This window comes from Dipodomys merriami, unplaced genomic scaffold, assembly GCF_024711535.1.
Source record: "Dipodomys merriami isolate MVZ:Mamm:240054 unplaced genomic scaffold, mDipMer1.0.p SCAF_2, whole genome shotgun sequence".
Lineage (NCBI taxonomy): Eukaryota > Metazoa > Chordata > Mammalia > Rodentia > Heteromyidae > Dipodomys > Dipodomys merriami.
The window spans coordinates 40,900,543-40,917,639 of record NW_027203381.1 but is presented as its reverse complement, the minus strand read 5'-3'; the positions used below and the strand labels follow the sequence as shown (position 1 = coordinate 40,917,639).

At 38.0% G+C, this 17,097-nt stretch overlaps 1 protein-coding gene across 4 annotated transcripts in view; it reads left to right on the top strand.

Moving 5' to 3' along the window:
* Positions 1–17,097, top strand: part of Greb1l (GREB1 like retinoic acid receptor coactivator) — a 258,809-nt gene that overhangs the window by 181,953 nt on the left and 59,759 nt on the right. For all 4 annotated transcript variants that reach the window (XM_070029460.1, XM_070029459.1, XM_070029463.1 and 1 more), the window contains 5 exons: positions 7,648–7,776; positions 11,972–12,088; positions 12,696–12,815; positions 14,573–14,710; positions 16,167–16,352. In XM_070029460.1, coding sequence (XP_069885561.1) covers positions 7,648–7,776; positions 11,972–12,088; positions 12,696–12,815; positions 14,573–14,710; positions 16,167–16,352 — 690 coding nt within the window. The remainder of the gene's footprint in view (positions 1–7,647; positions 7,777–11,971; positions 12,089–12,695; positions 12,816–14,572; positions 14,711–16,166; positions 16,353–17,097) is intronic.

The window sequence follows — 17,097 nt, the reverse complement described above, 5'->3', positions numbered from 1 at the left end:
GTTGATATGGGCCTGTTAAGTTGGTTTAACTCATCCTGGTTTAATTTTGTTTAATTATTTGCTAGGAAATTGTCCATTTCTTCCAGATTCTCAAACTTATTAGCATAAAGAAGTATTCCCTAATAATGTTCTGAATGTTGTGCTCTGCCAGAGCTACACTCCAGTGCCACATTGACCAGTGAAGCAAAATGTAATGTTAAGCCCTGGAGTAAAGGTAGAATGCAGAAAACAAATAGAACAAAAAGTGTTTCCTAGCCAGGCACTGTGGCTCAAAGTGTAGAGCACTAGCCTTGAACAAAAAGAGCCAGGCCCTGAGTTCAAGTCCCAACCACTGAAGGGGTTGGGGGAAGTGTTCCCTAGCCAGGCCCTTGTGGCTCATGCCTGTAATCCTACCTACTCAGGAGGCTAAGATTTGAGGACTGCATTGTGAAGCCAGCCTGGGCAGGAAAGTATTTATCTCCAATAAATTCTATCTATCTATCTATCTATCTATCTATCTATCTATTTTTTGTCAGTTGTGAGGCATGAACTCTGGGCCTGGGCGCTGTCCCTCAGCTCTTCAGCTCAAAGCTAGCACTCTACCACTGAGCCACAGTGCCATTTCTGGCTTTTTCTGCTTATATGGTGCTTGAGGAATCGAACCCAGGGCCTCATGCATGCAAGGCAAGCATTCTACCATGGAGCCACCTTCCCAGCCCCCCCCCAATAAATTCTTACCTCCAATAAAAGATTCAGAAAAAGCTGGAAGTGGCACTAGGGCTTGTGGTAGAGTATTAGCCCTGAATAAAAAAGCTCAGGGACAGTGCCCAAGCTCTGAGTTCAAGCCCTATAACTGACAAAAAACAACAACAGCAAGTGTTTCCTTCTCTGACCTAGCATGAGGGCTCAGCTCCAGTGAGCAGCCTTTTACTAAGCCTTAACCAGTGGTTCTCAAGTGTTTGCCCATTTCCATTTTTACAGCTTATTTTGTAATGCCTCCTCAATTACCCTTAAATAAAAGCCATAGCTGTAAGCAGGAGAAAAGGAGGGAATGGTTAACAGTGTTTAAAAAGAAATGTACTCATACCTTATGTAACTGTATCCCCCCCCCCATCCCTTTTAAATTCAATCAATCAATAAAGCCATAAAAAATAATAATGTTCTGAATGTTGATTGTTTCTGTGGTGATGTTTCAATTCTCCACTCTGAGTCTGTTTATTTGGGTGTGTTCTCTTCTTTTTCTGGTAAGATTTGCTAAGGGTCTGTCAATTTTGTTAATTTTTTCGAAGAACCAACTCTTTGTTTTGTTAATTCTTTCTGTTTTTTATTCTAATTCATTTAATTCTGATTTAATTTTAATTATTTCTTTCCATCTACTGGATTGGGGCTTAACTTGCTGCTCTTTTTCAAAGAGGTTCAGATATCTCATTAAATTATTGTTTTCAGATCCCTCCAATTTGTTGATGTAGGACCTCAGAGCTATAAACTGCTGTGTCCCAGAGGAGCTGGTAATTTGTGTGTTCATTTTTGTTGAATATAATGAACATTTGAATTTCCTTCTAATCTCTTCCATGACACACTGGTGATTCAACAGTGTGTTGTTCAACCTCCATGCTACCGGATTTTCTTTGGTGGCTTTTGGTGTTGAGTTCTAATTTTATTCCTTTGTGGTCTGAGAGAATGCATGGCATAACTTCAATGTTTCTGAATTTGGAAAAATTTGCTTTGTGACTTAAAATGTGGTCTATTTTGGAAAAAGTTCCATGTGCTGCTGAGAAGAATGTGTATTCTGATGCTGCTAGGTGAAATGTTCGGTAGATGTCTGTTAAATCTAGTTGATCTATTTAGATCTGCAGTATCTCTGTTGAGTTTTTGCTGGGTTGATCTATCTAGTGGGGATGGTGGTGTGTTAAAGTCCCCAGCAATTAATGTCTTTGGATCTATGTGAGATTTGAGGGAAAGTAGTGTTTCTTGGATAAATTTGGGTGCTCCCTTGTTTGGTGACTAGATATTTAGAATTATAATATCCTCCTGAAGGACAGATCCCTTAATTAGTATGTAGTGACCTTCTTTATCTCTTTTCACTAAATTTAACTTGAAGTCTATTTTATCTGATATTAAGATTGCAACTCCCACCTGTTTCTGGGGGCCGTTTGCCTGGTAGATTTTATTCCAGCCTTTCACTTTCAGAATATGTTTGTTTTCATGAGCAAAGTGTGATTCTTGAAGGCAGCAGATAGAAGACTCTTGCTTTTTAATCCAACTAGACAGTTTATGTCTCTTAATTGGAGAGTTAAATCCATTAATATTGAGAGTTAGGACTAAAAGGTGTTTGGTAGTTCCTGCCATGTTATCTACCTTCTTGGGGGCTATGACAACTGTGTTCTTCTTGTGGTTCTTGGATTTTCAGTTTGGGTGTGGTTTCTTGGCCTTTTTTGTGTTCTTGTTGGTTTTCTATGTGTAGGACATCTTTAAGTATCTTTTGTAGGGCTAGTTTGGTGGAGCTATATTGTTTCAGTTTTTCTTTGCTATGGAAGGTTTTTATTTGGCCTTCTGTGATGAAGGAGAATTTAGCTGGGTACAGTATTCTTAGTTGATAGTTGTTTGTCTTTAGGGCATGGCATACATCATTCCAGGCTCTTCTTGCTTTGTCTCTGCTGAGAAACCTGAGGTTATTCTAATTGATTTCCCTTCATATGTGATTGATCTTTTCTTTTTGACAGCTTTAAGGATTCTTTCCTTGGTCTGAATTGATCCTGTGTGTATTTTAACAGTGGGATATCCTGTTTTGGTCTGGTCTATTTGGGGTTCTAAAAGCTTCTTGTATCTGAATAGGCCTATTTTTTTCATGTTTGGGAAGTTCTCTGCTAGAATCCTGTTAAATAAATTTTCGAGACCATTAACTTCTGACTCTAGGTGCTCCTCTACACCCATTATCCTCAGATTAGGCCTTCTGATGGTGTCTCCTAAATGTTGAATAGATCTATCATATTTCTTGGATTTGTCTTGGATAGTTGTACGTTCTTTCTCTATAATATCTATGCTGTCTTCAATCCCATATATTCAATCTTCTGCATGGTCTAACCTACTGTCAAGACTTTCTACTTTGTTTTTTATTTTCTTTCCTTCTAATTGGTTGGCTTTGCTGGCTTCAAAGTCTTTCTTGGAGCTTTGTTTTAGATCTTGTATGGACTTCTTTACTTCCTTAATTTGGTGTTCAGTGTTTATTCTCAAATCCCTTAGTTGATTGGTTATGGTTTCATTGGATTCCCTTTCCTTCTGATGGGCTCCATTCAGCATTCACTTTGTGTCTCCCTGGATTCTTTCAGCTGTCTGTTTATGGATTCCATGAATACCTCTATTGATCTTTGTCTATTCTTGTCCAACTCACATAATTCCTGTATTACTCTTTGATTAGCTTCCTCACACTCACACAATTCCTGTATTACTCTTTGACTGTTCTCAGCCTGCTCTGTATTAATTTTTGGTTAGCCTCATCATGCTTGTGAAGTGCCTGTATTAATCTTTGGTTACCCTCACCTCGTTCCCTGTTGTGCTCACACTGAGTCCTTTGCAAGTTTTCAATCTTTTCATTCACCTTGTTTACCAGTAGTGTTTGTAGAGCTTTTTGGGAACTCTCCTTTGGATTATTCATTAACTGTTCTGTCACCTATCATGAGTGGGAGTTGAGATACCTGCACTTGCCATTTTTCTTGTGTTTCTCCAGCTTGTTCTGCCCGTTTGGCATGAAAGTAACACCAATTTCATGCTAGAACACTATTTTAAGGCAAGCATCAATCAGAGTCCTGTAGTTGCAGAGTCAAAATACCTGCAGATACAATTTAGTTCAACAGATACAATGTATTCAACATCAAACAACTATGGATTAATGGGCTAAGAACATCAAAGAGGGATTCAGCAGGCCAAAGATTAATAGGTTTAGGGAGAATTGTGGGGAAAAATAGGATTAGAGGGATGTGTAGAGGTAAAAGGAAAGAATGAATTTAATCAAGTCCTAATCTCAGAGAGGAAATGGATAGAACAGAATGAAAGGAGAGAGATAAACAAGAAAAAAATGAAAAAACAAAAATTTATATTTAAAAAATAAAACACTTAAAAATTATGCAAGTATAAAGAAATAATACTGAATGAAGAAAAAGACAGGATGAGAGGAGAGAGATAAAAAGGAAAAATGAAAAAATAAAAAAAATTAAAATGGAATACTTAAAGATTATATAGGTATAAAGAAATAATACTGCTATTAAAGAAGTTAAGCCTAAGAGGTTGTGAAATGAGTAATCAATTTCTGAATTAAGTATGTACACAATGAAGGATAAGGTCTAATAATCAACAACAGGTATATATCTGGGGGTGAGCAGAACATCAATTAAGTCACGCCAAAAAAAAAAAAGGACCAGAAGGTTAAAAGAGATCAAACACACACACACACACACACACACACACACACACACACACCTAAAATAAAAATTATGAAAGAAAAACAGAAAACAATTGTTAAAAATTTTTTTAATTAGGTAGAAAAAAGTTCTTTGATTTTTTTTGGGGGGGTCAGGGGAAGATCTTGTATCTCCCCTGTGTTCATAACCAATCTCTTGGTGGAGTCTCTGGTTTTCTTGTGGTGTTTGGTTTGCCTGTGGCTTGGTTGGTTTCTTAAGTCAGTTTGTTTGAGCAGGCAGAAAGAAGTTCTGCCTTACCCAGGACTTTGTGATCCTCCTCCCAGGCTAGTTCAGTGGGAGGGAGATCTGCTTTGAGTATCACAAAAGAGGGACATGGCTGTTTCCTCTAGCTTGGAGTTGCTGTGATGAGGCTAGGTACTGGGTAGGATTGAGGCCTATCAGCAATCAGTAGCTTTTTCCCTGAGGGGCTAGCTCCTGAGATACTCATAGAGCCCAGCCTGGAGTCATTCTCAGGATTTATGTTTACTGAGTTTCAGTTGTTTATCTTTTACCCCTCCTGCTGTTTATACTGCAGTGGGGAGGGGCAGCCTCTGGCTCTGTTTATCCAGTGAAGAAAGCCACTCCTTTGGGGGTAGAGATTGCTCTGCCTGTGAAGGGCAACTTTCCCCTGGGTGGAGCTGAGCCTGGTGGTCAGGTCAAGTTCCTGTGACCTGGTGAATGTCTCTTATTGTTTTCTTCCAAGGCCTGAGTTGGAGCTAGCTGCGTAGCCGGGCCTTTGTCAGTATCAAAGATGGAGTTCATCTCCGGTGGTGAGGGAGGGGGTACTTTCCCACTGCTGCTCGGTTTGAAGGAGTGAGGATGTCTTGGGTGTACTCACAGTAGCCTCTCATTTTCTGGGCCATCCCTGGTCTGCAATCAGCAGGATGAAGATTTCTGCTCTTTGTCAGTTCTTGCTGGTGGTGTGTAGAATCTGCTCTCACACCATGTCTGGCGCCTCTGTTCCAGGCTCTCTCTGTTGATTTGGCAGCTTAGGCAGCAGCCACCACCACCACCACTGCAGACATTGGCAAATGCTCAGATCAAGACCAAGCTGTCTGGATTTTTCCTCTTTAGCCAAACACCCTGTACTGTGATGGCACACAAGTGTGCCTAGGACTGTTCACTGGCACACTAAAACTGCTTTTTATGCAAGAACTTGTTTAACCTCCAGCTTCTTCTCTGCTATCTTCCTCCAGACTCCGTTACTATGAGTTTTAAGTACCATCTTTGTTGATCATGAAACAAAGTCAAATCAGGATTCATATTGGGGGAGAGCTAGCAAATGGCAAATCAAAATCCAAATTCTGTATTCATTACTTATTTAGTTCCTTTTATTCAAAAAGGATTTTGCCCCCAGGAATTGTAATCTAAGGAGTAACTGAACTATTGCATAAAGAAAATAAGGACAGTATTTTGTCCCCCATCTATATCTCCAATCATATTGTGACAGTCATTATAGCAGGAACTGGGAAATGCCCTTGAAGACATGACCTAGTGGAAGAAACAAGAAGTTACAAACCACATAGAGAGCAGAGCTATAACTTGGTGCAAGGAATTTACACGCACACGCACGCACACACACACACACACACACACACACACACACACACACACACACACACACACACACACCCTTAAATGGATATAAATCACTTGTAGAGAATTTGGCTTTGGAGAGATACAGATGCTAAGTTACCAGCCTCTTCCTAAGCACCAGATTATATACTGGATAGTAGTCTCAAAGCAGATCTTTCAAATTTTGCTGAACAAGACAAGAAATCACATCTTGGACCTTTATAACTATTGCCAAATAAACAAAACCACTCAGGTAAAAGCTAAATATGCAAATGCCACCAAGCACAATACATTTACTAACAAATATTTCAAAGTGGTAGATATTAGGGAATAATACAATAGGACTTACATTTTGGAAAATTCACTTTGACCTTACCTAGTGTTTCATTGTGCATTCTGATTTTTCTATAATTTGTAGTTGAAATAAAGACAAGTAATGCGAAGAAAAATAGTTTTCAAAGTGAAACCATGGCATCTTTTCAGATTGTCTAGAGACAAATACAAGTGTGAAAGAACAGACAGAGATGAACAGTACAGTACAGAAGAGTACAGACAGGAAAAAAATACATGCAAGTACAGTTCTCATCTTGTTTGTCATTTTACTGTAGATCTTAGCAAAGTTCTTGATATGTAGTAAGTGCTCAAAAATACTCATCTCTGAATAACAGGGAACAGTAGAATTCAGTATGACAGGGCTTGAGATATGTCTCCTGGAGTTAGGAATTAGGTTGATATTAGTAATGAATCTACATGTAACTTTTTTATCATTTAAGAAGATCATTTTTCCCACTACTAGGAAATACTTCATTTAAAAAATCTATGTATGAGGGCTGGGAAGGTGGCTCAGTGGTAGAGTGCTTGCCTTGCATGTATAAGGCCCTGGGTTCAATTCCTCAGCACCACATAAACAGAAAAAGCCAGAAGTGGTGCTGTAGCTCAAGTGGTAGAGCACTAGCCTTGAGCTGAAGAGCTGAGGGACAGTGTCAGGCCCAGAGTTCAGGCCCCATGACCAGCCCCCCCCCAAAATGAATTTAAAAAATCTATGTGTGAATATATATATACATATATAAATATAAATGTATGTATACTCATATATAATTATATATACTATATATTATATTATATTATATATATAATATGCTTTATATAACATATATATTCATATATAAATATACATGTATATATAGTCGGTTTCTCCATCCTATCTCATTTCTGTATGCCCAGCCCCCACACAAAGATAATCGCTGTAATTAGTTTTATTATCTATCTCAAAAGATGCTCAGACTGTAAAATAACAGAAAAGAATCTTTTAGAGGTAATTACCATGGAGAAGCCTGTCCCTCCTGAAGAAGCTTACTTTTCTTCTCTGTTACTCCTCAGTAGCTGTGCCAAAACATTAAAACTATCCTTTTGAAGTGCTTAGAATAGTCTCTTACACACAGTAAATTTTGAGTCAAATATAAATAAAAATAATTAAAACTGAATACAGAGAAATTGACATCTCTAAAAATCAGATCAGTTCAAAGTAAAAACTGAATCCTACACTATGATCTTTCTTAATGTATAATTGTTGAATTAACTTCTTTCCTGCATATGTAAGTGGTTGCTAATCTATATAACCTCTTTCATTTTAAAGATTCACCGGTTCTCAGTCCAGCTAATTCTGCAATCAATTTAAGTGGAGCTCAGGACCTGACCCGGAATAAGAATGTTGTGAAACCTCTGGCTTTATCCTTGCAGGTGGTAGGGAAGACTTTTGCTGCAGGTGATGTTTTTCTTAATTATATTTCTTTGGTAAATTCATAGTCTACAAAAAGACTCATGTGGATTTAGTTGACAAATTGATCATAGAAACAGAAGGTGCTCTGCCTGCTAGTTGGAAACAAGAGTGGAGCTGTCTCTAAAAATGTAATATTATACAGAGCTTTTTGTCCTCTGTTTTTTTCAGCCGGAAGAGTTAAGTAATATTTAGCACACAGAGGAGACAATGTGGTTTGATTCTGTTCAACAAACATACCTTGAGCTACTGCTCTGACTAGGAACTGAGGTTATAAAAATAAATAAAGGATAATGCCTAGCTCCAAATGTCCTTATAATCTAATGGGGAGACAGATATTTTCAGTGTCCTGCAGTCCAGCATTTTAAGGAGTAGTAATCAAGAATGGGTTCTAGGAGGAGCATGGTCTTTACAAATGAGGAGACATGCACTGTATTAACAAGTAGAGGAAAGACATTTCAAATTCAGGGGCCAATAGAAACAAAAGTTAAAAGGAAATGAAGGAAAATTGGTTATGGTGATGAACACCTATATAATGCCACCTCTGGAGGCTGAGGTAGGAGGATGCCAAGATGGAGGCTAGCTTGGGATATATAATGAAAACCTATCTCAAAAAAAAAAAAAAAAAAGGAAGGGGAGAGGAGAAAAAGGAAAGGACAAAATAGCATGACATGTGCAAAAACTTCTAGCAGTCTTGACTTGTAAGAGCTATAAAATATACAATTCAGAATGTCCGGAGGTGGACAAGTGATAGGTAAGGGAACTCTTGAGAAGGCAGGCTGAGAAGCATGGGTTTGACTCTAACTTACAGAGCAGAGGAGTGACATAGTCTGGCTTGAACTTGAACTAGATCATTTTGTCAGTAATATGTAAGAAGACAAGAGGTAGAAAGATTGGTTGGAATGCATTTGAGTAGTCTAGGAAATGATGAGGTCCTTGACCAGAGTGATAACTTGGAGAGGAGGAGACAAAGTGAAGAACTACATAGAAAGTCAAATCAGCCAGATTTACTGATCAATGTGAGCATAAAGGAGAAGACATCTCAACTGACATCCATCTCTTTGGGCTAAAATTGTTATTGCCTGAGACAGGGAATGTGGAAGGAGGAGTTGATTTTTCCAGGAGGAGGTTGACTGGATATTTTGAGCCTGAGTTACCCTGAGACATCTAGTTGGAGCTGTTTAATAGTTGTTTAATTTACCATAGGGAGAAATCAGAACTCTTGTTATAAAGGTGAGATAGCAACAAGTAGGTAATATCATCAGGGTAAATAACATCAGGCAAGGAGAAATACAGGAGAAGGCAGATTGTAAACTATGGATGGAATCCCAGAAACGTCTGATGTCGGAGGAGAAGTGAAGTGGTAGTAGGAGTAGAACAACACGGAGATAAGAGAGCCTGTTGTTTTAAGAAATTTTCACATTAGGCATCATCATGTATGGAACCTACCTTGATTCTTATTTCATCTCCATAACTTTATTTTAATTTTTTATTATTATAAAGGTGATGTACAGAGAGGTGACAGTTACATAAGTCAGGTAATAAGTACATTTCTTTCTTTCTTTCTTCTTTTTTTTTTTTTTTTGGGTCCGGTCGTGGGGCCTGAACTCTGGGCCTGGGTGCTGTCCCTCAGCTCTTCAGCTCAAGGCTAGCGCTCTACCACTTGAGCCACAGCGCCACTTCCGGCTTTTTTCTTTTTGCTTATGTGGTGCTGAGGAATCGAACCCAGGGCCTCAGGCATGCAAGGCAAGTGCTCTACCACTGAGCCACCTTCCCAGCCCCATAAGTACATTTCTTTTTGAACAATGTCACTCCTTCCCTTGCTCTCTCACAGTGTTTTTCCTCCCATCCTCCCCCCCAACAAGTTGTATAGTTCAGTTTCTATATAGTATCTAGTGAGTACCACTGCTGCATTTGTTCACTGTTTTCCCTCTATTTCTATTTGCCCCTCCTTGCCTTCACAAATACAGATAAATAAAACAAAAACAACAGCCAAGAAACTTCCATTTCCTAGAGTTAATTTTGGTAAATTTATTTTTTTAAGAATAGAGGCACATAGGCATTGAATCTTTGTGTTTTCCTCTAAGACTATCCTCCTTTGATCTCACTGTCTCCAGACTCTGTAGAGTCCTATATAATTAGAGATAGAATTTATATTCAATTTGTTTTGGCAAAAGAATCACAGGAGTACTACTGTCTACTTCCATGAGGAATCATGAGTGGCATATAATTTATCATATCCTGAGGTATTTTAGATCTAGTTTCCACATATTAGAGAAAATATATGCTGTTTGTCTCTCTGAGTTTGACTTACCTCACTTAAGATGATTTGTTCTAGGTCCATCCATTTTCCTACAAATGACATAATATTATTCTTTCTAATGGCTGTGTAAAATTACATTGTATATAGGTACCACATTGTTTTGGATCCACACAACTATGGTAGGGCATCTGAGCTGTAGCCATAACTTGGCTATTGTGAATAGTACAGAAATGAACATCATCCCCATAACTTTTGCAGGACCTACTTCTAGTTCAATTACACACTTGAAAAAATTTAATTCAAGTTTTGGCAGCATTAAAAAAAAATCATGAGCCATGTACTAATGTAATCCTAGCTACTCAGGAGGCTGTGTTGTGGAGATTCTTGGATTGAAGCTAGCTGGGGCAGCTAGCTTCATGTTTAATTAACCAACAAAAAGTTAGATTGGAGGCATAGCACAAATGGTAGAGCACCAGCAGTGAGCAAGCTGATTAAAAGCATGAGGAATAATCATCATGGTTACTAAGATCATTTGATGAAAGGATGATACCACTGCATGCAGTGGTTAGGCTGACAACTCTTGATATTATAAGAATTAATCACTCTAATTATCACAAGAAATGAGAAAACTGGCCATTATGTGCCTCCCTGTGGAAGCATACAATACTACTTTAGAGATTCATTTGCCAAAACAAATTGAATGTAAATTCTATTTCTAACAATTCCTTTCTTGAAAATATAGAAGACAAAGGAATATTAACTGACACCATAAGCATCCAATCAGTAAAGTCCAGTAAAAGGACTTTCCAGTAAATGCAAAAAGAAAATCTTCAGATTAAAAGACATAAAGTACATGTTAACTGATTCCAAATGTGTAGAAAACCAATTTGAGTAAGTCGGCTTTAAAACTCCATTTCTGAAATACTTGAGAGAAAATAGGATACTGGTGAGTTGTTTGATGATGTTAAGAAATTAGTAATCGTTAAAATTTCAGTATAATAATAGTAGTTTTAACTAAAGTCCTTTTCTTTTTCCAATGAATACAGTACTACTTATGGATGAAATTATCTGATGAATGACTTTGCTTCCAAATAATCCAGTATACATGTGAGTGTAGGTACAGGGGAAAGAGGAACTGTGTATACAGGAAGCCAGTGGGCTCTATCAATAAATTTTGAAGTTAGATGGTGAGCATGTGGAACTTTATCATACAAGCTCACAAACTAAAATAATAATGTTAGTGCCTCCATCTTTCCAGCCACTTTCTTCAAAGACTGTATTGAAAATGATTCTGTAGATTCCCTGGGATCCTAGGAAAATTTTAGGTGACATTTAATCTTTTATTTTATTACCTTTCCCCCCAGTACTAGGTCTTATCCTCCTGAGTAGCTAGGATTACTGGTATGAATCACCAGCGCCCAGCTAATTTATTCTTTTTAATTGACAAAGGACTTTTTTTTTTTGACAGTATTGGAAATTTAACTCAGGACCTAGTTTGCCAGGCAGGTACTTTACCACTTGAGTCATGCCCCAGCTCTTTTCTGCTTTAGTTATATTTCATGTAGGGTCTCTCATTCTTTTTCCTGGGCCAACTCCTAATAATATCTCTGATGTAGCATGTATTCAACACTTGGATTATGACTGAGATAGTTAGGGTCTTGCTGACTTTTGTCATTAGACTGGCTTCAAACTGTGGTCCTCTTGATCTCCGCCTCCTAAGTTACTATGATTGCAGACATGAGCCACCACACCCAGCCATGACATTTACTTTTAATGAAATGTTTCTATGCAACTGGGCTGAGTTGTCTTGCTGAGATTTCCTTGAATCCTCATTTATAAGTTTTATCAACTGGTTGCAACCCCACAGAAAGAAATGTTCTGCCAGCTTCTGTTCTGATTGGCTCCTCTCTTGTTCTACAGAGGCTGCAAATGGGAACAGTAGTCAAGGAGGGAAGACTAGCACACCCAGCTCCACTCCAGCCCGCCCAGGGAACTACTCCTTGTCACCAAGACCTAGCTATGCATCTGCAGACCAAGGTACTGCACCCATCTTAGAGTTTTCCAATAATGTGTCTCATTATCATAGAAGCACTATAGAATCTTGAACAATGAATTATCTGACAACACACTCTAGAGTTTTCCCTTTACTTGTCGCATAATGTTTTGAAGTTTTACAATTGGTGTGAAAAGTAATAATTAAATGTTTAGTGAGTCTATGTGAAAAACCCAAGTAAATGTTGAAATGAGTGTGTAATGAAACATCTTGGGGGGAAAAAAAACACATGAGCTATACTGACCAAAAGAAAGGATTCAAAGTCCCTCTTTCTTCTGTAGCCCTGAGCAAATAGGAGCCTTCCTTTCTCCATCCACAAAATAGATATATCAGTAACATCTTACAAGCTCACAAAGATATTGATAGAATCCAATGAAACAATATGGCTAAAATTGTCCATCCTAAACAACATTTAGATGTTAGGTGGTTCTTAATGTGATACTGGTTTGCTAGTATGACTTTTTAAAGCTTATCTTTACCTTTAGAAGAGAGACTTAGTTCTTCTAAGTAAATACAGCCCTATATTACTTTGGTATTCTCTCTTCCTTCTATATTTCTGAGGACAAAGCTATCTTTCTTTTTTGTCTTCAGCTACCATGTTCATTTCTGGACCACCAAAGAAACGACACCGGGGATGGTACCCTGGGTCACCAGTCCCCCAACCTGGTTTAGTTCTACCTGTTCCTACAATTCGCCCTCTTTCAAGAACTGGTAAGATTTTTTTGGGGGGGGGGTCAGTTGTGGGTCTTGAACTCTGGGCCTGGATGCTATCCCTGAGCTCTTCAGCTCAAGGCAAGCGCTCTACCATTTGAGCCACAGTGCCATTTCTGGATTTCTGTTGGTTAATTGGAGATAACAGTCTCATGGACTTTCCTGCCTTGGCTGACTTTGAACCATGATCCTCAGATCTCAGCCTCCTGAATAGCTAGGATTACAGGTCTGAGCCACCAGCACCCAGCTGGTAAGATTTTTAAATAAGATGGGTTTTAAAGTTGCTTTGAAATTTGTATATAGATCTTTTTCTTTAGAAAATCTATTACATTTATAACCCATTTAGTTTTTTTTAACTTTCCAAATTAAGAAGAAAATAGTCTGATATAGTTTTTTCTAAAACTACCATTTGAATGAAATCAGAGGCCAAAGAAAAAAATAAAAATAAAATAAAAAATAAAATAAAAATTAGACACGACTCACAAGTATATGATGATAAAAATACAATAAACAAAAATATATCAATTGCAACTTATGTCATCTTTAGGCTATTAATAGATTAGATGACAAGTATATAAAACCACAAATGGGATAAGACCCAGTGATTCATTAACAAGTAGAAAATTAGTACATGAATTCTAAAATAAATTGGCACTAACAAAAAAAATAAAGTAGCAAAATAGAAAAGTAAACATGTAATAATACATTGTAACAACCCAGAATAACAATAGAATGTAATAATAGAATGTAACCATAAAATGTTACAGAAGGTAGTTCTTTCCAAAGGCCAAATATAACTAGTAAATCTTTATTATACCTACATAAGAAAAACATGATTAGGGCTAAATTGCATATGTATCTTTTCTTCTGTATTTCCTGTGAATTCTTGAAGATAAATTTTCTTAATGATTATATAGTAAAAGGATAGTGATAGAACTTTGTCTCTGTCATATCTACCTTCCGCCCAAGCACATGGGCCATCACAACTGATCTTAGCCTTTAGCTTAGTTTTAGCCCATGTCATTGACAAGTCATTCATTATGTTGTGCATGATGCTACCAACACACCATCACAGATGGACTTGCTTTGTTAGTCATGGTGTTAGATTTGCACTTCTGTGATCTGGTTGTTAATTCTGTCCTGGATGCCTCATTCTGTGGCTAGAATCTGAAAAAGCAACTGGTTCTTGTTCATCCTACCCAAACTGTGGCCATTTGGTGTCCGCAAACATTTGTCTGCCTTGTTGTACTAAAGAGCCAATTCTAAGACACCAGGGAAATCCTTCTATGTTTAAAGAAGACTAAATAGAGACCTTGTATATGCAAAGAATCATGCTAATATGTCACTGTGGTTGCTTCTAGGTAGTACTGATTAATGATAACTTTATCCTCCTCCAACTTTTTCTGTTCCTTACCAAATATATATAATGGGAAAATATACCTTTGGTAATCTGGGGGGAAATACAAAAATAAAGCAGAATCCAAAAGACTTCATGAAGAAGAAACAACTGGGAAAAACTGATAAATGAATGGTAGATACCTGATGATATGATTATGGAGTATATGATATGGATTTCTTCCTTTCTTTGTTCTTCTTACTTTTAATTTTATATAATACACATTAATTACATTACTAAAAAACAGTAAACCACTAGACTTTTAACATTTCTATATTAAAAGTATTAAAACTACATTGCCTTCCATTATTTTTCATTTAGCTTCTATGTCTAATCCTTCAAACAACTTTTTTTTTTTCAGAGCCCCTTTTATCTGCCCCAGTTCCACAGACCCCATTAACTGGAATTTTACAACCTCGGCCCATTCCTGCAGGGGAAACTGTAATTGTTCCTGAAAACCTGCTAAGTAACTCAGGCGTTAGACCTGTAATTCTGATAGGTAAGGGAAGGAATTCCAACTTGCCTGTGTCTTCTGGAATCTAGGAATGTGCCTCTGTTTCATCATTTGTGGGTTTATTCATGCTCTCATGGGTGTGTATTCATTTATCACATGATTGATTTTTTCAGCTTTTATTGGTTAGCTCCTTCATGCAGTATTAAACATGTATTAAACATTAGAAGTTGAAAATAAGGCAAAGTCTTCTTGCCCGGGAAGAGCACCATCTGACCCCTACTAACCATGATGGTTAGTAAACAATCATTCTAGCCTACTGGGATAAGTGAACTGGCAGAGGTTCACAACCAAGACCTACAAGAACTCACCTCCATTCCTTTGAAGCAATATTTGAGCTAATAGTAGACAGGAAGGAGAATGGGACATTCCAGTCAAAGGAAACCAAACAATAGAGGAAAAGAACAAGCTAAGCCAGTTAACAGATCTCACTAGAGACTCAAGAAGTCCCACAGTAATAGGTGTGAACCATGGGAAAGTACCTGTGAGTCAATATTTTTATAGAGTTTGTCTTTCCAGGCTGTTGTTGAATGAAAGTACAGAAATTTAGAAGTCACTAGATTCTAGCACTAATTGTCTTTCATTCCTCCCATCTGAAGTCTCAGTTTGAGGCAGGCCTAGGCCAAAAGGAGATTGTCTGCTTTCCCTCCAGGATAAAGCAGGTGGGGTGTGTTTATATGAGTTGTTATCTATGCTTGTGGTTGGCCTGAGCCTACTAACTGGGAGAGTCTTGCTTCAAGCTCTGTGCTTTATCAGGACAGAACTCTGGAAGTTCCCTAAGAAAGATACCAAGAACATATCAACCCTTTGGTCTTTTGGTGCCTGTCTTTTAGAAAGTCTCATAGAGTGACTGTTCTTTCCACAACCAGCATTTATTTTCCACATATTTAATTCTATCTTTTTAAAATTCTAATTGGGGTCTGTTTTCTGGCATTCAGGGAAAGAAAAACTAAAAAATTCACTAGTACAAAAAAGAGGTAGAGGATCTCTACTAAGCACCTGCCACTGGTAGAATATTGCTGATAGCATAAGTTTTTTCCCTCAGAAAATGAAAAACGTTGCGGTTTGTTTTACTTTTTTTGAAAAGAAACTTGACCAGGAACTTTACCAGAAAACATTTTATCACAGTTTTGCAAAGGATGACGAGATGTTTTACATCTTATCAATCTTCTCTGGCAGAGCTATAATATTAACATGCCTCTGCTATGGGAAGTGGACATAATATAATTGGAGTATTTTGCTTTGTGTCCATCTCACTTACTATAGACATAGAACTTAGAGCATCCAATTGAATTCCCTAGGATAGATACCTTTGAGTGATTTGTTTGATTGTTATCTGAGAGGGCAGGGAATTTTGTTGAGCTCACTTGCTGCTCATGAAGCAAGTGTTCATGGTTGACCACAGAGAGAAATGAACTATGTTGACCTGCTTCTGTTGGGGCAGGCTATGGCACTTTACCCTATTTCTATGGAAATGTTGGTGACATTGTTGTGAGTCCTCTGCTGGTGAATTGCTACAAGATTCCACAGTTGGAAAACAAAGATTTGGAACAATTGGGGTTGACTAGTAGCCAGCTCCTGAGCGTGGAAAACATGATCCTTCTGACCATCCAGTATCTTGTGCGCCTGGGTAAGTATTTTCCTTAGTCACTGGCTGGTGATTATTATTATTATTATCCATACTGTTTTTTTTCTTTTTTGAATTTATTCACCTTCCTGCCTTGTATTTCCTTCTTTCATTTCTAACATTCTTTTCCACCAGCCCAGTTTCTATGACTTTCCTGTTTTCTCCATTGCTTTGCTCTTTTCCTTTTCTTTTTGCTTCTTTGGTTCTTTATAGAGGTGAATTGCTCCACCTAGTGTCCAGTCTTATGATGCTCCTCAAAGTAGCTGATGGAGGCAAAACCTTAGAGGGTTGTGCTGTGGGACACCCTTCTCCCTGGGGAGTCTAGCCAGCAGCCTTTCCCAAAGCACAGCTACTCTCTGGAATGCAAATACAATCTTTGCCTTAGACAATTGTTTTCCAGTTTTCCACATAGCCTTTTAACCTTGCATATCCACTGCCCCTTGCCCATTTTTTATTTCTCCTTTGATGTAGTCTCATGATGTTGATGCTTTCCTTCATGTAGGTAGTAACTTTGGGCTTCCCTGGAGGGTTCTATGGGGTAAGGGGGGTACATAGGTCATGAACCCTTCACTTCCTCTTAACCCCACAGTGGGTATATGCAGGTGTCCTGACAATACTGTAGAGATTCAGCAGCATTTACATTGAAATGTCCTTTATTTTGCAAACTGCAGTAAGCCATTGATTATGCAGCCTAATTACACATTCACTCCAGAATTTCAAGCCACTGATGTACTTGGATGGATGTTTG